Below are 26,363 nucleotides of genomic sequence, written 5' to 3' on the forward strand. Positions count from 1 at the left end.
TTTGGGGCATGTTTTCTGCTGCGGGAGTTGGGCCTCTTGTACAGCTACATAGCCGAGTGAATGCAAATGTGTATCAGAACCTTCAACAGCACATGGTTCCTTACTTGCATTCATCACCCAATCACCCTGCAGTCTTTATGCAGGACAATGCTCCATGTCACACAGCAAAACGGGTAAAGAATTTCCTTGAAGGTGAAAACATTGAATTAATGGCATGGCCTGCCCAGAGTCCTGATCTCAACCCAATAGAGAACCTCTGGAAAATCCTTGGTGACAAAGTTATGGTCAAGAAACCCTCTACAATCACCGAACTGTGGAGGAGGCTGGAAGAAGAATGGACCAAAATCACACCAGAGCAGTGTGAGAGACTAGTGCTATCCTGTGGCCGCAGATGTGCTGAAGTCATTCACAGCAGAGGCCTGTACACTTCTTACTAATTGCTGACTGTTGTAACCTTCAGATTTTTGTTCCAGATTGTTGTCTAATTTTGATCAGTGCGTTTTCTGAAAAATATTTTTGTGAAATGCCTTGTCATTTTGTGAAAAAAAAATGTTGTTGAACCATGATATGGACACAATAAAATGTCATTTAACTGTTGAGCAGTGAAGATGGTATTATTTCAAAATTATTCATGTTTTAAGTTGTTCTCTAATTTTGATCTCCAGTGTACATTGTTAAACCCTCTTCAGCGTGGAATACTGCTATTAAAGGGCATATTCTGGACCAATTTCAAGTTGCTTTTTTTTTTTTTTTAAATATACATGTCCCTTTACACAACCAGAAGGGTAATTTTGCACAAGGCCATCTGTCTACAGCAGAAGGGGGACCCACATCTGGAAAAATCCCAAGGGAGTCTGGAGCCTGAATCATGGTTATCTGCAGAAGCACGAGCAAGCTGTGCGAGCTTTGCACAGTACAAGTGCACAGCCTGTGTCGACCAAGCGCCCACATTTCTCTGTCTGGTCTTTTGGAAAAAGAGGAGTACTAATCCCATCAAGATTTGTGTTGCTACACCCTCCTACAATACATCTGTTAACCATTTTAATGATTACACGATAAATTTGCAGAAAACCACCAGGTCGTTTTCTCAAACCAGCACTGACATAGGATTCAGAGGGAGGCGTCCCACAGATGACTGATTTCCGTGAAATGTTTGCCAGGAAATCCAAATGCCAAGTTTTCAGAGGCAAATGAATTCACCTTTAATGGCTTGACTGCACAATGTTTTTAACCCCCCACTGCAGAACATTAGATATATCTGATCAAAGTTTATATAAAATAGAGTTACATTGATCTTGCTCCTGAATTTACCCATGATATGCCCTTTAAAACCCCAACCATGGAAAGAAACAGAATTATGCAGTTACAGCTTACCTGCAGGTATTTTTCCTTCACACATTTATTCCAAGAGAGGCATAGGCCAGTAATCTGATTATTTACAACACCAACAAATAAAAGGACTTCCATACCTCCACAACACTGTCAGACAATTTAACCCCAACCTGCAGGGGGGGAGGGGGGGGTAGTAATAGCTCAGTAGGATTTAAGAAAAGAGAATTAAACAGGTTTGTGCCCATCTGTTTATTCATTTAAATGGTCAGTGTTTAATCCTCCACATGAGAATGAGAGATTACAGACAAAGTTACTGCAGTTTCAACTCATAGGGTTAATGATGGAGGGTCTGCTGATCAGTGCAGAGGCAGTTTTAACTCCTTCCTCCCAGGGTGTGTTTATCAAACAGGTACTCAGCCATACGGTTGTTGGCAGCATCCATCTTTGTGAGGTTGGTGATGTGGTCACCCAGTTTTTTTATGGTCTCCACCTGCTCATTCAGGTAGTGAGACTCCAGGAAGTCACAGAGCTGATGGACAATGAAGAAAACGGATGCAATAAATAGAGCAGTCTCACCCTCAACAGCCAACAGGAATCATGATCAGTTTAACATTCTCTCAGCACTCACATGAGGATCTCCATTATCAGTGGAGAGCTTGTGCAGGTCCAGCAGAGCCTGGTTCACAGTCTTCTCCAGCTGCAGAGCACACTGCATGGCCTCCAGTCCACTGCCCCACTCATCACGCTCTGGTTTCTGAAAGGGCACACATCTGATTATAGCACACATTACAGACACCTCTTCAGGTCTGATTTAGGATCAGAGCTCAGGTCATTCTAAATCCTCACAGCAGGAACCAGTAATTTTTAAAAGCCATCTTCATTTGAGGACCACTGTTCTGTAGCTTAGATCACTATAGAAGCTTAAACAGCCACACATTTTAAACAATTAAGAGATCACCTACATATTCTCAAAAAAAAAAAAGTCTTAAAGTGATGCTAAGAACGGGGATCCCTGGGTGTGGCCACTTGCACTGAAACCACATAGCCTTCCCATTCAGACACTGTTTACCTCTGACAGAACTAGGGATGGCAAAAACTAAAAAACCTTGACCAACTACCGAGCCTCATTAGCCAGTTAACCTACAAGTTTAAATTCTAGAATTGGAATTATTAGAAACTATTCTAACTGCGAGCATCCACACATTCAGTCCCAGTCGCTGCCCTTCACTCACATTACCTTTTCTACAGCGCAAAACATTTAGTCAAACGCAGCACTGATGTCGAGGGGTTTGTATTGGAGCGGAGGACAAATGGCTGTGTCAGCAAGGGGCACTCACTTTTGTTAAGTTGCAACTTGGCATTAAAAACAGTGTGAACATGTTCTCAATAAATTGCCATCATTTTCTAAGTGGCAAGCTCTTGCTCAGTCACTACCGGTGCTTGCATTGAGTAGCCTATTAAACAATCCTATCATACACTTGTCCCATCTTAACTTTTCATTGAAGCTAGGACGTTTTAGCGATACGGCCCCTGGTGTTTACAGTTAACTGCAGTAGGCTGTGTGTTGATATTGCATACTGCTATGGACTAGGCACTTTTCTTCGAAGTGAGACACAGACCTCATACTGCAATTGTTTTCCAGCTACTGATATGGTTACATGGCTGCTAATTGTGCACAGCCATTGGGAATTAGTCTGGCTAACGCAACAAAGCTCTACGAGCTATTGGTCTGGCCAAGATATTAAGCCCAACCATTTCCCAGAGCCCATGGTTGACCCGCCTCCCTGAAATGCCTCAGTTTGCTACTGGTCGAAGCCAGAAAAGGCTGTGACGAAGCTTAAACCAATCACATCACTCTTTCCTCTGACGTATGCGATGCAACAGGGCTAACTGGTAGATTAAACTCTTACTGAAGCCGGTCGGGAGCAAGGCGAAAACGTCCTTTCAATAAATACCTCCAGGGCTGCTCTTTGCTCCGTTTTCAATTAGAACTTCCCGTTGAATGCTTTCAATACAGCATCTACCGCCGTGTTAAAGGCTTGCCGCTGCTCCATGTTCGTGATGTGAATGAAGCGCTTCCGGCATAGATTCTGTAAACAATCTATGGCTTCCAGTCGCAGTTCTACTACGTCAGTGCCTTGAACACACCTCTACCCAGGGCCGTTGGAGATGCTCAAAGTTGATTGGTTCCCGATTTTTCAGGAGCTTGGAAGAGCTGTAGATAGCTTGCCTGGCCAGACTAAGCTCGCAACAGGCCCTCGTGTTGCGTCATGCTTAGGATGGGTGGGCCCAGGCTAATTGGGAATGGGACAGCTGGAGCTGAGCTGATTAGCTGCTAAGCTAATATAGCAACTGTCTGATGCTAAGTAACATCAGTGAGTAACCAGGTTTTAGTTCAGATCTGTATTATTACATTAATATTCACCAGACTAATCAACCATCGACTTCATTCATGCACTATGTTCTTGTTTCTTTGATAGTCAAGAATTTCCTTGATGTTACATACCTGGTTAACATTGTAGTAAAATGTAATCCAACACGGAGACTTTTCTTTTGCCGAGTGGCAGCTGTCTTTAACTGGGGCAGGACATCACTGAATGGGTGTTTCTGATTTGTCAGCTGTCGTCCTTACACCGCATGGCATACCCCAAGCGCTTACAACAGAATTCCAGGTTCTCTGCTCCAAAACGATTGATTTTTTTTTTTTTTAAACCAACCAAAAAAAAAAAAACCTGGTTGACATTGATTTGGTCAACCATCGGTCAACATCCCTAGACAGAACCATAAAATTAAGGCTCATCATTTCAACCCTCTCAGGTCATCAGCTTCTCTACCTGAGAAAGCTAAAACCTTAAAGGCGTCGTGCGGTAATTTCAGCAATCAGGCTATATCATGTGTCAAAATGTCGGGTTTGGTGGGTTATTCAAGCCCCTCTGTTTCCCGCGATCTCAGTGTCACGATGCGCCCACTACAAGCATTTAAAGTTGATGCGCACAGCCAAATTTAGGCAGCCAGCCGTTAACTAGGTCAACTTGTGTGTGACGTCATACCAGTAACCTCCCTTGGGTGATGCTGGCCTGTCACCGTGTTTTCTCTATAGCGTGCGTTTACCAGAGTTGTTTACATTGCGGATTTTGTGGATTTATTCAGTTTGTGGATAGTTTTGAACACTCAAAACACTATGAAATGATGTATTAATATTCTGTGATACAAAATGCCTAATCGGTGTATTGTGTTTGGCTGTAACAACGAACACTGAACACTATTTGTGACTTTTGTTATCAATGGATCTGATTTCAAGGTCATGGCTAGGTATTGATAGAAAAAAATTTTTTTAAAAACACATTGTGGCAGCGGGGGCGTGGTCAAGCGCCGGTCTGTGACAGGAGGGCGGAGCCAGGGAAGGCGAGTGGCAGAAATCACTACACCTGACGGTAATTAACCTGTGTTTTGTGTGTTTTCCCAGTAACCGCACCCTATTTAAGGAGGCAGAGCTCATCCCGGGACAAGAACACAGTGTGTGTGTTTCGCTATCAGATTAAAACTGGCGGTTATACTGAAAAGTCTGGCAATAAAAAGCCTATTTGCATCTGAAGCGTTGTCCTGCCGTCCTCTGTGCTCCACCCACACTTCAGAGAGCTCTACAGTGGTGCCAAAACCCGGGACAAGGTGGAGCACCAACCTCGCAGCCCCATGGAATCCTCCCCGTTCGCGGACCTGGTCCACACCCTCGCCACGGCTCAGCAAAGCCAGCACCAGGCGCTCGTCACGCTCCGAAAGGAGCAAGAGCGGCACTTCGAAGCCCTGGTGCTGGCCCAGCAGGAAGATCGCGAGGCGCTCCGGCATCTCCTCGCGTCGGCGGGGTCCACCAGCGCCCCGGCCGCGGGCCCGTCTCCCCTCACCGTGACCAAGATGGGCCCGCAGGACGACCCCGAGGCGTTTCTCACATTGTTCGAGCAGGTCGCCGAAGCCTCGGGGTGGCCGATGGAGCAGCGCGCGCGGCGCGCCTCCTCCCCCTCCTGACGGGAGAGGCGCAGCTGGCCGCGCTATAACTCCCCGCCAACCGCCGGCTGGCCTACGCGGACCTTCACCGGGCCGTCCTCCGCGGCGGTTGGCGGGGAGTTATAGCGCGGCCAGCTGCGCCTCTCCCGTCAGGAGGGGGAGGAGGCGCGCCGCACGCGCTGCTCCATCGGCCACCCCGAGACTTCGGCGACCTGCTCGAACAATGTGAGAAACGCCTCGGGGTCGTCCTGCGGGCCCATCTTGGTCACGGTGAGGGGAGACGGGCCCGCGGCCGGGGCGCTGGTGGACCCCGCCGACGCGAGGAGATGCCGGAGCGCCTCGCGATCTTCCTGCTGGGCCAGCACCAGGGCTTCGAAGCGCCGCTCTTGCTCCTTTCGGAGCGTGACGAGCGCCTGGTGCTGGCTTTGCTGAGCCGTGGCGAGGGTGTGGACCAGGTCCGCGAACGGGGAGGATTCCATGGGGCTGCGAGGTTGGTGCTCCACCTTGTCCCGGGTTTTGGCACCACTGTAGAGCTCTCTGAAGTGTGGGTGGAGCACAGAGGACGGCAGGACAACGCTTCAGATGCAAATAGGCTTTTTATTGCCAGACTTTTCAGTATAACCGCCAGTTTTAATCTGATAGCGAAACACACACTGTGTTCTTGTCCCGGGATGAACTCTTCTCTGCCTCCTTAAATAGGGCGCGGTTACTGGGAAAACACACAAAACACAGGTTAATTACCGTCAGGTGTAGTGATTTCTGCCACTCGCCTTCCCTGGCTCCGCCCTCCTGTCACAGACCGGCGCTTGACCACGCCCCCGCTGCCACACATGTTTTAAGTGTTTCTATGTATCAATCATTAATTGTACAAAATGATTTTCATACATTTATGTATTTGTCATATCTTTCTTTGTCACATGAAATGTTGTCTTGATAACATATGTGGCACATAATTTTAGCAAATGGATGACAGAAGGTTAATTGAAAGATTTATGCCACAGAGCTGCCTTTAACTAATAATTATCACTTATTACTGACGATTGTACGTTTACTAAACAATACAATACAAAGCTCAATACTTCCAGCCTATAACATACTGAATATCAAGTTAAAATCAACCGCAATAAAAGGAAAATGATGAAAACTGGAATATCAAGGGGTCTACTGTATCAGAAGGCCCACTGCATTTCGCGAGATCGCAAGCTGTCAAGTTGCTAGAATTCAATCTTTCTAGCTATACTTTCACCCCCTACAGCTATCAGTATTACACAATCATAGATTAATCACACAGCATTCTAATTCAAGTGAAAACGGTCTTTAAAAATACACACAAGTAGTGATTTAGTCAGAGAAACCAACCAAAACAAGTCTTCAAGTCGCCGGTCTTCATTCTCGTCTTCGTTTCTGTCGTCGTCAGAACTGTCCTCATTTTCTTCTGAAGATGAGCGCTCAGGTTCAAATCTGTAACGCTGGATACCACCAGGTCATTCAGCTGTCAAAATCTCTACTTGTGGGCCATTTTCTTCTTCTGTATCGGTAAAATCAAAGCTAATTTCCTCAGCATCGCTCCTATTTTCTGGTGTGTCCGTCATTGCAACTGCACCAAGTGGTTACTGGTATGACGTCACGCAGCTGTTCCATTGACCGAGAGGGGGCGCTGCGAACGCAGAAAATTTCAAGTGATGGGCATGATCAAATAAGAACCGATTACAACCGTGGGAAGCTTTTGAAAAATCGAAGGTCAATTTATTTCGAATCTCGAAAGCATTCTGGTGCAGAATAATGCAACTTTTATTGCCACTGCGTGACACCTTTAAGGGTCAATTTAAAATAAAATCCCTCATGAGGGAGGAAAACAGTGTGCTGACTAAGCAGTTTGTTCTCCCATCAGCCAATCTATATTAATCTTACTGCATTAAAGCTCACACACATCCGCGCTAAAGACCATGAGATTTTTCTCTAAAAGGCCCCGGTCACACCACCCGAACTTTGCTGGAGCGTTCCTTAAATGGTGGGGGGGGAAGAATTTCGACAACGCTCGTCACCGCGCACAAAATGTGAAAAAAAAAAAAATCGAAAACACGGGCGTTGGCTTAGCGGTGCACCGCTGAAGCCGGCATCGCTTTAGCGTTGGTATAGCGGCGTTCTGCACATGCGGGCTTTGGCTCAGCGGGGGTATAAAGTTGGTTTAGCACCAATCATAGCAAGTCTCTGAGCATCCATGGTGATACAGTTTTACTGTAACTTTGAGCAAATTTGATATAGATGAGGTCTGAACTCAATGGCAGCTCGATTCCAAATGAGCTCCTGGTCCATTTCTCCCCATATTCACGGGCACAGATAGAGGGGGGGACGGGGAACTCATCCCACCCAGATTTAAATTCACCTTGTTCGGTCCCCCCCACTTATAGGGAGGAAAAAACATCTATGCTGTCTCTCTTTGCATAAGGCAAACCTCACAGAAAAAAGTCAAAAGACTAATTACCATTCGGTTTATTGAGGTGCACGGCAGTGTATACATATTTGCAACAACTCACATAAAACAAAACAGACTGATATTCGGTTGGTTGAGCTGTGCAGACTGCACAGGTTGCGAGCTCAGTTGCTATGGTAACCCACAACAAGCTTGACAGGCATATCGGGGTTGGTTTGCTGGCAGCTTTGTCCCCCCCAGTTCAAAAAAACGTATCTGCGCCCCTACCCGTATTTATAGCCAAATTCTGGTCCCGCTCCAACACCTATATACCAACGCCAAACCAAAGTTCATTGCCGCCATGGATAGCTGCTTCAACGCCCGACACCGTTCCAGCAACCCCGTGTCCGCTCGTAAAACGCTTACAACCGCTCCACCGAAGTTTGTGCAACGTTTAATCGCCGCCCGGGCAACGCTGGCGAAGCAGCGGTGGTCCAGCATTCAAGATTTCTGCGTTGGCCTAGCGAACCCAAGCGTCCATGAACTTGCGTCTAGCGGTGACAAACTTTGACTGGGCGTTGGTGGAGCGGGGGTGAACTTTGCCGGGGCGGAAAATTACCCCCTACTCACCGCTCGCAATATTTTGTGCAGCTCAAAACTTTCGGAGCGGTAGGAGGGCTCCTCGAGAAACATCAGCGGTGGCCGAGCGTATACGGCGTTGCTTTAACGGGGGCCAACTTTTGTTAAACGGTGGTGAACGGTTACGAGCGGTGATGAATTTCTCACCGCTCCAGGAACGCTCCAGCAAAGTTCGGGCGGTGTGACCAGGGCCAAACCTGAGCTCAAGTTGTTTTCCTCCTCCAGTAAACTTCACAGCTTCATATCCGACACCGGGGGCATTTAATCATGGAGTCACCACTTCAGCACATTCACTGCCCCAAACAGCGCGACACTGAACATCCCCACGCTCTAACGGGGCTACAAGTCACATTCACAAACTGCACAACACAAACATGTGACCTTTAACCCCGAAACGCACCCGAAAGTCCCGCACTGCTGCTGGCGGAGCGCCTCCTCCTGAGAGTCAGATACAGGGATGAGAAATAAAGCGCTGCGCTCTCACCTTGACGTCCTGGAGGAAAACGCGGCCGCCTCTCTTGTTCTGGAAGGACACAAACTTCTCCGCGTGCTCGCGCTCCTCGTGCGCGTTCTCTCTGAAGAAACGCGCGAAACCCTCGAGCGCGACGTCATCGCGAGTAAAGTAGCAGGCCTGAGGTAAAATAATAATGTAAACAACCGAGCCGTAAAGCACAGAAACACATCCCACACCCTCTCCGCCAGCTCTCCACCTCCAACCCCACCGCACTCACACACACTCTGAGCTCCTCACCATGGAGGTGTAGGTGTAGGAGGAGTAAAGCTCCAGGTTCACCATCTTGTTAACGGCGGCCTCGCAGTCGCGGTGGTAGTTCTGACGGATCTGAGAAGTCTCCATTTCGGCTGGTTTTAAAACGCAAAATAAATAAATAAATAATAATAATAATAATAGACCTTCTGTTAAACGCCGAATAATAAACAGAATGCGAGCAGGAAGCCGTTCCGTTCAATCACTGTTAAAGCAAGAACCTCCTTCCAGATCTGTGCGGGGAACCGACCGCCTTCTCATTTATTCTCACTGTGGCAACGTGACGCAGAGACAATCAGCCAATCACATAGGAGAATTTAACCACGCAGTAGGCGGGGTAAAGACAGATTGGCTAATACAGATTAACTGTTGCTTAAAAAAAAAAAGAATTATTTCTAATCATTCCGGTGTGTTCTTGATTTTTCCATTGTGTCCTATTTCGCCATATCAAATACCCAAACTGTATCATATTATTCATATTTAAGTGAATAATCAATTCAGTCATCATAATTTGGCATTTTTAATCCAAGCAATCAAAAAGAGGAAATTTATTCAATATTTTCACTCATCTGTGAAGGAGGGGCTTTAATTCTTCATGATGTAGTTATTTTATATGGAAATCAATTTTACAAAAGCATTTGAATTGTAATCAAAAACATTTTCCACAGTGGAGGCCAGATAAAGCAAGATACTATCTTCATTCTTATTAAACACAACAAAAGAAACATTGAGTGTTAGGTAAATGCAAAAAAAAAAAAAAGTAAAATTAGAAAATTTATTTTTTGACCATAATGTCCCAAATGAGAGACCAGTTTCTGAGACGGACCCATATACAAACAACTTGGCACTAACGTTTCCTTCAGATCATAAGGAACAGGTGCATATAAAATACAATAAAACAAACAAACAAACAAACAAACAAACAAACAAACAAACAAAAGAAAAACACATTTATGAGGCTCGGGCTTTTTCATCCTCTTCAATTATGTTTAAAAGTTTAATTGCATTTTCCGTTTTCGTGACCTGAATGGCTTTAATGTAAGAAAGAAACTCATTATGAAATCCACAACACCTGGGTTTTCCCTTCATGTACTTCAATCTGTGGATATAGAACTTACAGAAGATAATAATGATATTCACCAAAAAGTCATCTTTCCTGTTGTCTATAAATAATGTCCTTTTGAGTAAAGTTTTCCAACTGAAAAACCTTCAGGTCAAGCCAGTCATGCCCGTCCAGCCCCAAATCTTCTGCAGACATACACTGCAAAAATAAGTGATCAGAGGTTTCATTATTCTCACAAAACACACAATTCCTGGTTTCAATAATTAACTGCTGTCACAACAGATCACTGGATGGTACAGTACATTTAGGGTTTTAAAATGTATTTCTCTGGCTTTGGGATTTATCAGGAATTGTAAATATTTTCTTTGTAAAATATGAACAGTTATTTCTGAGTAAATTTTCAAGATGGAATTTCTATAAGAAATGGGGTACAACATGTTGTTAAACAAATATTCTATTTTTTTTTTGTGGGGGGGTTCATTAAAAATAAGGCTCCCAGTGAAAAGTTGTGGGAGACAAGGTGTGATCGGGGAGAATATGCCAAGTTCCCTCAAATTAAACATTTAATAGAACTGGGGATGGCATTAGTTATAGATTTGAAAGTATTATAATTGCAGATTGTGTCATATTTTTATGTTTTAGAGAAAGTGTGAACTATTTGTAGAATTTTCAGGATTTCAGTTAGAAGTCATTCACATCATTTCACTTCCTGTTTTCTTTTTCTTTCAGAGTATCACAGGTATAACCAGTACTGTTGCTTATAGTAATGAGCTAGACTCTACAGCTGACTGGATGTTAACATTTTTCTGTATAAAATGTTTAATTTTCTGGGCGGCACGGTGGTGTAGTGGTTAGCGCTGTCACCTCACAGCAAGAAGGTCCGGGTTCGAGCCCCGTGGCCAGCGAGGGCCTTTCTGTGTGAAGTTTGCATGTTCTCCCCATGTCCGCGTGGGTTTCCTCTGGGTGCTCCGGTTTCCCCCACAGTCCAAAGACATGCAGGTTAAGTTAACTGGTGACTCTAAATTGACCGTAGGTGTGAATGTGAGTGTGAATGGTTGTCTGTGTCTATGTCTCAGCCCTGTGATGACCTGGCGACTTGTCCAGGGTGTACCCCGCCTTTCGCCCGTAGTCAGCTGGGATAGGCTCCAGCTTGCCTGCGACCCTGTAGAAGGATAAAGCGGCTACAGATAATGAGATGAGATGTATAAAGTCAGTGAGGTGACATGGTGTTGATTTTAAATAAGGTGCCATGAATTAATATTTTGAGCTCACAGTAAGTTTCTCAAAATCTTTTTTTGGCTACTAAATACTTAACTTGTGGCAAATGTTTTATTTTAAACCGAGTGAGACAGAGAAATTGATCGAATTGGCCCATTGTGGCCACAGGAATATAAACACGGAGATGAATATTTCACATGACGGAATAATGCTTTAAAAAAAATGGGATTGCAACATGTATGTATGTATATACCATTAGCATGGGCCACCTAAAGTAAATTCTCAAAGCGAATAGGCTTTTTTGCTCATCCCTGCTAAATAATTACTTGGAGGCCGTGTATTACGTGGAACATTCTTACAACATATGGAATGTTGGGCTTAATTTACACAATGTAACTTAACCAATAATTGGTGGCCATGAAATACTTAGTTTGTGGCATAGACATAGCAACTTGTGGCCTGAATATTCATTTGTGGCCACAACTTATTACAAACAAACAAACAAACAAACAAACAAACAAACCACGTTACCTCAGTGGCTCTGTTGAAATGAGAGGAGAGGACATAATGAAAAACTGTGGCAGCTATGAGTGCTGTTCACTCAGTGAAAAATGCTAAATGGCTAAAAATGCTAAATACACAAATTGAAAATTGCAGCACGAAATGCTGTTCACTCAATAGGTGTTCCATAAATGCCTATTTGTATCCAAATGCTTGAAAGGATTTTGCCCATCATACCTCAGGAACATGTTTATCCACAATTCTGAAGGGCATAACTATAACACTAGAAATAAATCTAACATTCACATGGTCCAAATATCATCCGGGTCTGGTTATAGAGCCTTCAAATATTCTGCTGCTAAATTATTCAACAGTCTGGATTCTACAGTTAAAAACTCTGTGTTAAATAATTTTGCTCAAACTATTGGTTACATATACAGTGGTGCTTGAAAGTTTGCGAACCCTTTAGAATTATCTATATTTCTGCATAAATACGACCTAAAACATCATCAGATTTTCACACAAGTCCTAAAAGTAGATAAAGAGAACCCAGTAAAACAAATGAGACAAAAACATTATTAACACATTAACACGGCAGGCGGTTATTTGCGTTCTGATGTGCTTTATTGCTGCTTTTCAACACACAGCTCAAACTCTCTCTCACACACACACAGGCTATTATCGAGCCCTCGGCCCCGACCTCCCCTTCTCACTCTCCTTTTATAGGACGCGGTCACTGGAAGAGACACAGAAACACACGTTAATTGACAACAGGTGTAGTGACATGACCTCTCACCTTCCCTGACTCCGCCCTCCATTCACAGACTGATGCTCAGCCATGCCCCTGCTGCCACATACACCCACCGCCCGACTCAGGCCTAGGAGCCATCCGGCCTGAAGCCAACTCCCCCCCTTGACGGGAGAGGAAGTCTGCCACCGCCATCTGTGCCCCCGGCCTGTGGACCACCTCATATTTAAATGGCTGGAGTGCAAGATACCAACAGGTGATCCACGCGTTGGCATCCTTCATGTGGTGGAGCCACTGGAGGGGCGTGTGGTCCGAACAGAGGGTGAAAGGGCGTCCCAGCAGGTAGTACCGGAGGGCGAGGACTGCCCACGTGATGGCTAGGCACTCTTTTTCAATCGTGCTGTACCTGCCTTCCCGCATCGACAGCTTCTGGCTAATGTACAGCACGGGATGTTCCTCCCCCTCCCCCTCCTGGGACAGAACGGCCCCCAGCCCTCTGCCCGATGCGTCTGTCTGCAAAATAAAAGGGAGAGAAGTCAGGGGAATTTAACAGTGCCCCCCCCCACACAGTGCAGCCTTTACCTTAGAGAAAGCCTGTTGGCATTGCTCTGTCCACTGGAACGGATCTGGTGCTTCCTTTTAGTGAGATCAGTCAGCGGGCTGGTGACGTCTGAATAATTAGGTATGAACCTCCGATAGTAGCCAGCCAGCCCCAGGGACTGTCTCACCCCCTTTTTGGTCTTGGGCCTCAGGCAGGCCGCAATTGCTGCCTTCTTATTAATTTGGGGATGCACCTGCCCATGGCCCAAGTGGAAACCCAGATACCATACTTCCACCCACCCAATCGCACATTTCTTTGGGTTGGCTGTGAGACATGCCCGCCTCAGCGACCTTAGGATGGCCCTAAGGTGTTCAAAGTGCCGCAGCCAGTCATTACTATAGATGATAATGTCATTCAGATACGCAGCTGCGTAGGTACCTTGGGGGTGGAGGACCCTGTCCATAAGCCGCTGGAACGTAGCGGGTGCCCCAAACAGCCCAAAAGGAAGTGTGATGAATTGGTGTAAGCCAAACGGTGTGGAAAAGGCCATTTTCTCTTAGGACAGAGAAGTCAAGGGGATCTGCCAATATCCCTTCGTTAAATCCAGTGTCGAATAAAAACGAGCAGCGCTTAATCGATCGAGCAACTTGTCAATGCGAGGCATTGGGTACGCATCAAATTTAGACACCGCGTTGACTTTCCTATAGTCCACACAGAACCGGACCGACCCATTGGTCTTGGGGACCAGGACCACTGGGCTGCTCCCGTCACTGTGGGACTACTCGATTATGCCGATTTCGAGCATGGCTTCAAGTTCATCCCAGACCACCTTTTTTTTGTGTTCGGGCAAACGGTAAGGGCGGCTGCGCACTACCACCCCCGGGAGTGTCTCAACATGGTATTCTATGAGGTGGGTGCGGCCTTGCAGGGGCAAAAACGTGTTGGAAAATTCTATCTGCAACTGGGCTACATCCGTGAGCTGGGTTGGGGAGAGGTGGTCTACACAGGGGACCGGAGCGGTGGGCGATGTCAATTTTCTTTTTTGAACCTTCGGCCCCAGCTCCGCCTTCTCTGGAATTACTGACACCAATGCCATGGGAACCTCCTCATTCCAGCGTTTTAATAGATTGAGGTGGTAAACTTGCAATGCCCCACCCCTATCCGTTCGCCCCACCTCATAGTCGACGTCCCCGACTCACCGTGTGACCTCGAAGGGCCCTTGCCACTTGGTGACCAATTTGGAGCTTGACAGGGACAGTAATACGAGTACTTTGTCTCCCGGGGTGAACTCCCTAAGGCGCGTGCCCCTGTCATACAGTCAGGCTTGACGTTCTTGAGCCTGCTGCAAATTCTCCTGGGTTAAGTGCGTGAGTGTGTGGAGTTTGGCATGCAGGTTGAGAATGTACTGAATTTCGTTCTTACTAGGTGAAGGTCCCTCCTGCCAATTTTCACGTAGCACATCCAGAATGCCACGCAGCTTACGCCCATATAACAATTCAAATGGTGAAAATCCTGTGAAGGCTTGTGGGACCTATATAACAGGGGCTTGAGCCACTTATCCCAATTATGTGCATCTTCGCTTACCAACTTCCGAATTATATTTTTGAGAGTTCGATTGAACCATTCTACTAAGCCATCTGTTTGTAGGTGATAGACGCTGGTACGGATAGGCAATCCCCAGTAACCCATACAGCTCGCACAGTGTGCATGACATGAAAGTAGTGCCTTGGTCTGTCAGGATTTCTTTCGGAATCCCGACCCGGGAGATAAAGTGGAAGAGTGCTTCTGCTATACTGCATGCTGAGATATTGCGGAGAGGCACTGCTTCCAGATATCGCACTGCATAGTCCACCAGAACTAAAATAAAGTGATATCCCCGCGCTGACTGATCTAATGGTCCAACGAGATCCATCCCAATTCTTTCAAACGGGGTCTCGATTAAAAGGAGAGGGCGCAAAGGCACTTTTGGAATAGCCGCGGGATTTACTAATTGGCATTCACGGCATGCCGCACACCACCGACGGACATCCCCATGAATCCCTGGCCAATACAACCGGACCATTATTCGGGCTAGTGTCTTATCCTGCCCCAAGTGTCCAGCCATAGGATTAAAGTGAGCCGCTGGGAATATGAATTCCCAGTGGCTCTTTGGAATTAACAGCTGTGTTACCTTTTCACCAGTTTGAGTGTCCTGCGTCAGTCGGTCTAGCCTATCCTTAATAATCGCAAATTAGGGGAAGGCTGGCATTGCATTTGGCTGGAGAATGTGACAATCAATTACTCTCACTTTGTCAAATGCATGCCGCAGAGTCCCGTCTCACAACTGCTCTAATGGGAAATCCCCAAGGGAATCCCCGAGAGAGGGAGGAGGGGCGGGGTGCTCCTCACTCTGCATATTGCCCTGATGTGGTGCTGACGTAGAAGGCTCTGTGACAGCTTCTCCCGCCAATGCTACTCTGGGGCTTTCCCTAGGTGAATTACGGAAGGACCCACTCTTCACTATATGCGTCATTAATTCCTTAAACCCTTGCCAATCAGTCCCCCAAATCAACGAGTGGGTGAGACGAGGTTTAACCGCCGCCTTTATACTATGTTTTTCCCCTCGAAATAGAATATGGACAGATACTAAAGGGTAGTTGTGAACATCCCTGTGCGCACACAACACCACCATTCGTGCTCTCCCCAATGCCTCACCTTGCACCAGGCTTTGGTGGATTGAGGAATGGTTACAGCCGGAATCCACCAAAGCCTGCTACGTATCCCCTTGGACACTTACCGGTATTCGATATGCTTTGGCCCGATCGAGGGCGGTTTCTGGTGCATTGGGGACCCAGACCACCATGCCCACCTCCATCGTGGAGCACTGACGTTGGAGATGTCCCGGCTCCCCGCAGCGCCAGCACACCGGCCCAAGCTCTCCTTCTGCACCGGTGTTACGGACATCACTCACCTGGGGGGGAGGAGACACAGACAAGGAAGGGGGAAATGGGAGGACACCACGGGTGCACCAGGCCGGCTGGGGGGGGAGCCAGCCCCCACCTCCGCGGTGGGGGAATGGGGCAGAGATGGGAAGCAGAGGGAGAGGGAGAGAGAGAAGAGAGAGGAGAAGAGGAGATATGCCGTCCTGCCATCGGAACGGTCACCATATGGTCCTCTGCCAGCTCAATTGCCTGGTCCAGCACACCGGGCAATGACACTGGACCCACTCCGCCATTCCTTCCAGAAGTCGCGTGACAAATTGCTTCAGTGTCACCAGGTCGATCACTCCCTTGACGTCATGGTTGTCTGCCCTCAGCCACTGCCAGCAGGTGTCCCGGAGTTGCTGCTCAAATGTGAACGGCCGGCCGACCTCCTCCAAGCACAGCTAGCAGAAGCACTGTCGTTGTTGCTCTGGGGAGCGGCCGACATGCTGGAGGATGGCTCTTCGAAGGTCCACATACATGAGCCGGCTGTCAACAGGGAGCTGCAGCACGGCCAGTTGCACCTCGCTAGTCAGCAGGGGGAGGAAGCGCGTCGCGTGCTGGTTCACCGGCCAACCCCACGACTCCGCTGCCTACTCAAAGAGCGCGAGGAAGGCTTCTGGGTCGTCATGTGGACCCATCTTCATTAGGGTGAGGTGGGGAGGGCCAGCTTCAGTGGCGGTCATGGGCCCCACTGATGCAAGCAGGTGCCAGAACGCCTGGTGGTCCTCCTGTTGGACCAGCACCAAGGCTTTGAACCGTTGTTCTTGCTCCTTTCAGAGGGTGACCAGCGCTTGGTGCTGGTTCTGCTGGGCTGTGGCGAGGGCATGGATCAGGTCCTTAAACAGCAAGGACTCCATGGGGCTGTTCTCTTCTGCACTCTCCTGGGTTTCAGCACCACTGTAGCAAGACCTTGATGTGGGTAGAGCACAGAAGCACGGCAGGTGGTTATTTGCGTTCTGAATTGCTTTTTTGCTGCTTTTCAGCACACAGCTCAAACTCTCTCTCTCTCTCTCTCTCACACACACACACACACACACACACACAATTATCGATCTCCCCTTCTCACTCTTCTTTTATAGGGCGCGGTCACTGGAAGAGACACACAAACACACATTAATTGACAACAGGTGTAGTGACACGACCACTCACCTTCCCTGACTCCGCCCTTCATTCACAGACCGACACTCAGCCACGCCCCCGCTGCCACAGTCATTTATTTATTGAGAAAAATGATCCAATATTAGATATCTGTCAGTGGCAAAAGTATGTGTACCTCGAGCATTAGCAGTTAATTTGAAGGTGAAATTAGAGTCAGGTGTTTTCATTCAGTAGGATGACAATCAGGTGTGAGTGGGCACCCTGTTTTATTTAAAGAACAGGGACCTATCAAAGTCTGATCTTCACAACACATGTTTGTGGAAGTGTATCATGGCACGAACAAAGGAGATTTCTGAGGACCTCAGAAAAAGCGTTGTTGATGCTCATCAGGCTGGAAAAGGTTACAAAATCATCTCTAAAGAGTTTGGACTCCACCAATCCACAGTCAGACAGATTGTGTACAAATGGAGGAAATTCAAGACCATTGTTACCCTCCCCAGGAGTGGTCGACCAAGAAAGATCACTTCAAGAGCAAGGCATGTAATAGTCAGCGAGGCCACAAAGGACCCCAGGGTAACTTCTAAGGCCAAGTTTACATTAGACCGTATCTGTCTCGTTTTCTTCGTGGATGCACTGTCCGTTTACATTAAAACGCCTGGAAACGCCGGGAAACGGGAATCCGCCAGGGTCCACGTATTCAATCCAGATCGTGTCTGGTCCGGTGCTGTGTAAACATTGAGAATACGCGGATACGCGGATACGCTGTGCTGAGCTCTAGCTGGCGTCGTCATTGGACAACGTCACTGTGACATCCACCTTCCTGATTCACTGGCGTTGGTCATGTGATGCGACTGCTGAAAAACGGCGCGGACTTCTGCCTTGTATCACCTTTCATTAAAGAGTATAAAAGTATGAAAATACTGCAAATACTGATGCAAATACTGCCCATTGTGTAGTTATGATTGTCTTTAGGCTTGCCATCCTTCCACTTGCAAGTGGTAAGTGATATGCACTGGGATCACACACACAGCGGCTCAGTCCCGAATCACTGCTCGTGCGCTATACTCGCGCGCTCTGTGAGCTGCGCAGGGCCGGAGTGCGCACCCTCCAGAGGGCACTCGCTGTTCAGGGCGGAGTGATTTGGAGCGCAGGATGCCTGCGGAGCTGAGTGTATCCGTGTATTGGTGTTGCTGTGTGCACGCGAATCGTGTATTGGTGTTGCTGTGTGCACGCTAATTGTTTTAAAAACGTTAATCTGATGATCCGCTGATACGGTCTAATGTAAACCCCACCTAAGCAACTGAAGGCTTCTCTCACATTGGCTAATGTTAATGTTCATGAGTCCACCATCAGGTGAACACTGAACAACAATGGTGTGCATGGCAGGGTTGCAAGGAGAAAGCTACTGCTCTTCAAAAAGAACATCCCATTGGTTTCAATGAGAAGCATTATGTTTGGAGAAAGGAAAGCACTGCCTTCCAGCATAAGAACCTTATCCCATCTGTGAAACATGGTGGTGGTAGTATCATGGTTTGGGCCTGTTTTGCTGCATCTGGGCCAGGACAGCTTGCCATCATTGATGGAACAATGAATTCTGAATTATACCAGCAAATTCTAAAGGAAAATGTCAGGACATCTGTCCATGAACTGAATCTCAAGAGAAGGTGGGTCATGCAGCAAGACAACGACCCTAAGCACACAAGTCATTCTACCAAAGAATGGTTAAAGAAGAATAAAGTGAATGTTTTGGAATGGCCAAGTCAAAGTCCTGACCTTAATCCAATGGAAATGTTGTGGAAGTACCTGAAGTGAGCAGTTCATCCCAGAGTTGAAGCTGTTCTGTACGGAGGAATGGGCTAAAATTCCTCCAAGCTGGTGTGCAGGACTGATCAACAGTTACCGGAAATGTTTAGTTGCAGTTATTGCTGCACAAAGGGGTCACACCAGATACTGGAAGCAAATGTTCACATACTTTTGCCACTCACAGATATGTAATATTGGATCATTTTTCTCAATAAATAAATGACCAAGTATAATATTTTTGTCTCATTTGTTTCACTGGGTTCTCTTTATCTACTTTTAGCACTTGTGTGAAAATCTGATGATGACCTTTAGCTGCATGACCCACATAAACATCATATTTATGCACAAATATAGAAAATTCTAAAGGGTTCACAAACTTTCAAGCACCACTCTGTAACAAGAAATGTTCTAGATTAACTCTAAATTGTCCAATGTACTGAAACCTCCAAGTTATTATAATTTCCCACTATTTCATAAAGTTTCCTTTGCTAGTACAAATCGCCATAAGTTTTAATATTTTCATCCATGTCTGCCCTGTGCACTGTGACATGTGCACCGAAAGGCATGCCTTGGGCTGCACGCGTGCCGAGTGAGCTTCAGCACCTGCACCGTTAACAAAGGCGTACCTGTTCTCAATTAATGAACGAAGTGTAGGGCTATTTAAGGACTGCGCTGATACAAAGACATTGCTAAGTATTACACCACATTCAGTGCACATTACCAAGCCTTGTTTCCCGTGTTTGTGATTTTCATGGTTTCTTGACTCCTGCTCCTGTTCCTAGTTCTCATCCTCATTTCACCTCTGACATCCTGTTTGCACCTTGATTGACCCTTTGCCTTTTTTCTTGTCTATGACCTTGCCTGCTGATTTGGACTGTTTGCTTTTGTGTGTTTGATGCACTTCATGTACATATCGCACTTTGTTCAATCAAACACTTCTGCACATACATCTGCCACTCTCGTGCATCTGACAGAATACTTTGCCCAAAATGGGTGTAGCGGAAGTATTTCAATACACGATCCCACACTGCTTCCAGGTTTCCCTGCCCCTGCCACTCACCTTGTATTTTCATCTGAAGACTGACTGGAGTCCCCCAGCAGTCTACTATATCACCCTATGGGATTCAAGCTGCAGTGTGATCTCTTCCATGAGAACCTCCAAGAGCCCAAGCCACCTGAACCCATCTGAGTAAGCTTTGTACTGACATTCATTGCTGGACAAGCATGCAGATGGGTGGACTATCTGATTCTGGTTGAACACCCATGTCTTCGTAACTCTCAGACTTTCGTTGCCATGCTAAAGTTTATTTTCAAATCTTTAGTAAGGGAGGAACCCCATGAAAATTTTTGGGGAGGGACAATCATGCCAGAGGCCGACCCAGCTGAGGAGGCCAGCGCTCCAGAGCTCCCTCCTGTGGTCGATGCAGTCGAGGAGGCTGTTGCTCTAGAGTGCCTCCGAAAGGCAACCACTCCAGTGGCCAACTCAGATGAGGAGGCCATTGCTCCAGCGCTCCCCCCAGTGGCTGAAGTAGAGACAGTAGAGGAGGCTGCCTCTTTTGAGCTGGTTTCTCAGCGAGAGCCAGCGCCTGTTCCTGTCCCTGTTCCCATGCCAGCGTCTGCCTCAGAGACGGAGCCAGCTCCAGAGGCGGAACCAGCATCAGAGCCTGCATCTACTCCAGAGCCTACTCCAGTGCCAGAGCCAGTGTCGGTACCTACTCCAGAGCCAGTGTCCGAGTCAACTCCAGAGCCAGTGCCGGAGCCAGTGTCAGAGTTCAAAAGAGAGCCAAGTCCACAGTCTGAGCCAAGTCCAGAGCTTGAGCCATCTTCAGAGCTTGAGCCCAGTCCAAAGCCTTCTTCAGAGCTCGAGCCCGCATCTGGTCTCAAGCCGTCTCCAGAGCTCGAGCCCAGTCCCGGGTTGTCTGCAGAGCTTGAGCCCGAGCCCAGTCCAGAGTCCTCATCATCTACAGAGCTTGAGCCCGAGTCCAGTCCAGAGACCGAGTAATCTACAGAGCCCAGTCCAGAGCCCTCTACAGAGCCCGAGCTTACTCCTAGCCAAGAATTCAAGTTGTCTCCAGAGCCCAAACCATCTCCAGAGCCCGAACCCCCACCAGGGCCCTGTATGATGGATTTTGGGAGGGGGTTCTGTCAGCCCTGCGTGCTGTGGTGCGTGCACCAAAAGGCACACCTCGGGCTGCACGTGCCCTGAGTGAGCTTCAGCACATGCACACATGAACAAGGCACACCTGTTCTCAATTAGTGAACAAAGTGTAGGGCTATTTAAGGACTGCACTGATGCAAAGATATTGTGAAGTATTACGCCATGTTCAGTGTGCATTACCAAGCCTTGTTTCCCATGTTTTTGGTTTTCCTGGTTTCTCAACTCTTGTTCCTGTTCCTAATTCTCGTCCTTGTTTTGGCTCTGACATCCTGTTTGCTCCTCGATTGACCCTTTGCCTGTTTTCTTGTCTACGACCTTGCCTACTGATTTGGACTGGTTGCTTTTGTGTGTGTTTGATGCACTTCATGTACATATCACACTTTGTTCAATCAAACACTTCTGCACATACATCCGCCTCTCTCGTGCATCTGACAATCCACATTATTGGTTGGTTGGTTGAGTTGGCTCATGCACATTCTGTGCTACGCACTTCCTGGTTTCCGAGTTGTTTGCGACGAATCTTTTTTCCGTGAATGTTGGCATTAATCACTAATCTTTTTTATTTTTTCTACAAATAATTTTCCAGTATCCTCTTCATTTTTTATTGTACTTTTGCTTTCCACTTTCGCTTTCCTTTTTCCATCTTTTTTTCTCGGAAGAATGCCAAGACCGGAAGCTTTCTTTTTTTTCTCCTCCTGCATAAAGACCACAAGCGGAGGCTATCTACATTGGATCAGCTTTAATATCAACAAATCTTCAATTAAGGTACGTGAATCTTTTCATCATGGCACACCTTCAGCTTGTTCAGTGTGCTGAGTGCAGGATGTTTAGTCATTCTTCCTACATCACTAGTGACAGCTTTATTTGTGAAAAGTGCAGATTAGTGAGCTCTCTGACAGAGAAGATTGCAGTTTTAGAAGTGCGTATCCAGGCTTTAGAGCAGGCCAGTGAGAATGAGAACAGTGTAGTTTCTGTAGGGGAAAGTCTGGATGCCCTAGGTGGAGTTAGTAATCCCCCAACTCCGGCATTAGAGACCTTACAGCAGGGCAAATGGGTGATGACTCAGCGGCATAAGTGTAGATCCAAAGCTACCGCTGAGGATTACCCATGGGAGCGCCACTCCTCTCCTCTTCGCGTGTCGAACAGGTTTGCTCTCCTTAGTGATGCACCCACTGAGAAACCTGAAAGAGCTCTGGTTATAGGGGACTCTATCATACGGTGCATGAAATTAGCTCAGCCTTTAGGGGCACCAGCAGCTTTAGTCAGGTGTATACCGGGAGCCAGGGTGCTGGACATAGCAGGTAATCTTAGGGTCCTAGGCAAGCACAGGTTCTCAAAGATAATTATCCATGCAGGAGCTAATGATATACGCATTCGTCAGTCTGAGGTTACTAAGAGTAACTTTGTAGAGGTGTTTAAATTAGCGAAGGCAATGTCCGATGCTGTAGTATGCTCTGGCCCTGTCCCAATGCGGCGTGGCGATATAGCTTACAGCAGGTTATGGTCACTGAACTGCTGGTTGTCCAGTTGGTGCTCTGAAAACAGTGTGGGCTTTATAGATAATTGGGCTAATTTTGAGGGCACTGCTGGCTTGTTAGGGCGGGATGGCATCCATCCCACTCGGGAAGGTGCTGCTCTCATTTCTTGCAGCATAGGTCATAGTCTCAGAATAGGCCTAGTTAATTTCTGACAATCCAGAGCCAAGACCAGGGAGCAGGTGAACAGGCTAAACTGACTGTCTGCTAGCTGCACAGAGTCGTCACTCAGGGTCCACTACATCGAGACTGTGTCTGTTCCCCAAGCTAAACAAAAAAGTAGAAATATTCAGAGAGTTTGTTCCAGTAACCTAATCAATATAAAATTAGGTCATACTAACTGTACAGCCACTGCCAGCACCTTTGATCTAAAGGTGGGGATATTAAATATTTGATTCCTTACATTTAAAGCACTAATGGTTAATGAACTTATTACTGATCAGGAGTTTAATGTACTTTGTTTCACTGAAACATGGATTAAGCCAAATGAATATATAGCATTAAATGAAACTAGTCCTCCTGGATAGAGTTATATACACCAGCCTTGTCTAACTGGTAGAGGAGGAGGCGTCGCAGTTATTTATAATGATTATCTAGGTGCAACACACAAACTTGGTTATAAATTTAATACATTTGAAGTTCTTCATACTAAAATAATGTATGTAGCCTTGAAAAATAAGTCTACCCATTTAATTCCGTTACTTATTATTTACAGGCCCCCAGGGCCATATTCTGAGTTTCTTTCTGAATTTGCAGATTTCATCTCAGACCTGGTTACTTCTTTAGACAAAGCTTTAGTTGTCAGAGATTTTAATATTCACTTTGATAACCCAGAAGACCCTTTGAAAACAGCATTTGTGTCCATTTTAGATTCAGTAGGGGTTAATCAGAATGTCATAGGACCGACCCATAATGGTGGTCACACCCTCGATCTAATACTAACATTCGGGTTAAATGTAGAAAATATAGTCATACTTCCACAGTCTGAAGTTAACTCAGATCATTATTGCATCTCATTCAAAATATGTCTTATATAATATATGCACCTCACCATGCTACTGTATTAAATGTACATTCACGTCAACTACTGCACAGAGCTTTATACAGTCAAAGTAAAAAGTATGTGAACCCTTTGGAATTATCTGGTTTTCTGCATGAATTGATAATAGAAAGTGATCTGATCATCCAAGTTGCAGGTACTGATATACACAATGAACTTAAGCCAATAACACAAAAAATTATACTTTTTCATGACTTTATTATACAAATGCATTCAACATTCACAGTAGTGGTGGAAAAAGTAAGTGAATCTTTGGATTTAATAAATGGTTGAGCCTCCTTTGGCAGCAATGACCTCAACCAGGCTCTTCCTGTAACTGCAGATCAGACCTGCAGGGGGAATTTTAGCCCATTCTTCCCTGCAGAACTGCCTTAACTCTTCCATATTCTTGGGTTGTCTTCTGTGTATGGCTGTCAAGTCATTCCACAGCATCTCAATCTGATTGAGATCTGGGCTCTGAGTAGGCCACTCCAAAAGGCTGATTTTGTTCTTCTGAAACCATTGTGCTGTGGATTTGCTGCAATGTTTGGGGTCATTGTCCTGTTGCATCACCCAGCATTTTCTGAGCTTCAGTTGACGGGCAGACACCCTCACATTATCCTGGAGAATTTGTTGATAAATTTGGGAATTAATTTCCCCCTCAATGATGGCAAGCTGTCCAGGTCCTGATGCAGTAAAGCAGGCCCAAACCATGATGTTCCCTCCACCATACTTTACTCTAGGGATGATGTTTTGATGTTGATATATAGTGCCCTTTTTACACCAAATGGAGTTCTGCTTGTTCCTCCCAAAAAGTTCAATTTTGGTTTCATCACTCCACAAAACATTTTCCCAGTACCATTGTGGAGTCTCCAAGTGCTCTTTTGCAAAATTCAGGCATGCAGCAATGTTCCTTTTTGACAGCAGTGGCTTCCTTCTTGGTGTCCTGCCATGGGCTCCTTTCTTGTTCAATGTTTTGCGTATTGTTGACTCATGAACAGAGATGTTAGCCAGTTCTAATGGCATCTTCAAGTCTTTCGCTGTCACTCTAGGGTTCTTCTTTACCTCATTAATGATTTTGCATTATGCTCTTGGGGTCATCTTGGCAGAGTGCCCACTTCTAGGCAGAGTAGCCACAATACCCAATCATCTCCATTTATAGACAACCTGCCTGACAGTAGACTGAAGAATGCCTAAAATCTTGGAGATGACTTTGTAACCCTTTCCAGCCTTATGTAAGTGTAACAGTTCCTGATGGGGGTGGAGCACAGAAGCACAGCAAGCGAGAGTTGATGTTCATGTATACGCTCTTTATTTTCCTTATTTTAGTTTTTCAGCTTCATTTATTCAGTCACACATGCAACACACACACATGCGTTGTGGTCAGGGAGAGACTCTTCTCTGCTCTCCTCCTCCTTTTATACTCCATCTCTGCAACAAACAAACAAACACACACACACACACACACACACACACACACACTAATTGACATCAGGTGTAATGACTTAGCCACTTACCTTCCCTGACCCCGCCCTCCATTCACAAACTCCTGCTTGGCCACGCCCCCATTGCCACATACCCCCACCACCCGACACAGGCCTGGGAGCCGTCTGGCCTGAAGCAGACTCCCTCCCCTGATGGGGCAGAAAGTCCGCCACCACCATCTGTGCCCCTGGCCTGTGGACCACCTCGAACTTAAACAGCTGGAGGGTGAGATACTAATGGGTGATCCATGTGTTGGCATCCTTCATGCGGTGGAGGCACTGGAGGGGTGCGTGGTCCAAACAGAGGGTGAAAGGGCACCCCAGCAGGTAGTATCAGAGGGCAAGGACCACCTACTTGATGGCAAGGCACTCTTTTTCAATGGTGCTGTACTTGCTTTCATGCATTGAGAATTTACGGCTGATGTACAGCACAGGACGCTCCTCGCCCTCCACCTTCTGGGACAAAATGACCCCCAGCCCTCTGTCCGATGCGTCAGTCTGTAAAATAAAAGGGAGAGAGAGAAGTCAGGGAAGTGCAAAAGTGGCCCTCCACACAGTGCAGCTTTTACCTTAGAGAACACCTGTTGGCACTGCTCCGTCCACTGGACTGGATCTGGAGCCCCCCTTTTAGCAAGATCGATTAAAGGGCTGGTGACATCTGAATAATTAGGTATAAATAGCCAGCCAGCCCCAAGAAACATCTCACCTCCTTTTTGATCTTGGGCAGGCCACAATTGCTGCAGTCTTATTAATTTGGGGACGCACCTGCCCATGACCCAATTGGAACCCCAGATACTGTACTTCCACCCACCCAATTGCATACTTTTTCGGGTTAGCTGTGAGGCCCGCATGCCTCAGTGACTTTATAATGGCCCTCAGATGTTCTAGGTGCTGCGGCCAATCATGGCTATCGATTATTATATCATTGAGATATGCGACCGCATAGGCAGCGTGAGGGTGGAGGACCCTGTCCATGAGCCACTGGAACGTAACAGGCACCCCAAATAACCCAAAAGGGAGCATGACTGTGGCAGCGGGGGCATGGACAAGTGTTGGTCTG

At 46.6% G+C, this 26,363-nt stretch overlaps 1 protein-coding gene and 1 pseudogene across 1 annotated transcript; both read right to left on the bottom strand.

Moving 5' to 3' along the window:
* The window catches only part of LOC132891409 (thioredoxin domain-containing protein 6-like), a 148,295-nt pseudogene that overhangs the window by 42,788 nt on the left and 79,144 nt on the right, over positions 1-26,363 (bottom strand).
* On the bottom strand, positions 1,656-9,250 carry LOC132891421 (ferritin, middle subunit-like). The gene is made up of 4 exons (XM_060928932.1): positions 9,138-9,250; positions 8,871-9,017; positions 1,961-2,086; positions 1,656-1,861 (listed from the first exon to the last, which is right to left on the bottom strand). Exons 1-4 carry the CDS (start codon positions 9,240-9,242, stop codon positions 1,706-1,708), a joined length of 534 nt encoding a protein of 177 aa, XP_060784915.1. The 5' UTR covers positions 9,243-9,250; the 3' UTR covers positions 1,656-1,705.

Source organism: Neoarius graeffei, chromosome 9 (genome assembly GCF_027579695.1).
Source record: "Neoarius graeffei isolate fNeoGra1 chromosome 9, fNeoGra1.pri, whole genome shotgun sequence".
Lineage (NCBI taxonomy): Eukaryota > Metazoa > Chordata > Actinopteri > Siluriformes > Ariidae > Neoarius > Neoarius graeffei.

What these genes read in the sequence shown, in the direction of transcription:
- LOC132891421 (XM_060928932.1), bottom strand. Translation starts at nt 9,242, where the DNA reads ATGGAGACTTCTCAGATCCGTCAGAACTACCACCGCGACTGCGAGGCC. An exon ending in CCTACACCTACACCTCCATG is followed by an intron (nt 9,018 to 9,137) that starts GTGAGGAGCTCA and finishes ATTTTACCTCAG; the next exon opens with GCCTGCTACTTTACTCGCGA. An exon ending in TTTTCCTCCAGGACGTCAAG is followed by an intron (nt 2,087 to 8,870) that starts GTGAGAGCGCAG and finishes GTGCCCTTTCAG; the next exon opens with AAACCAGAGCGTGATGAGTG.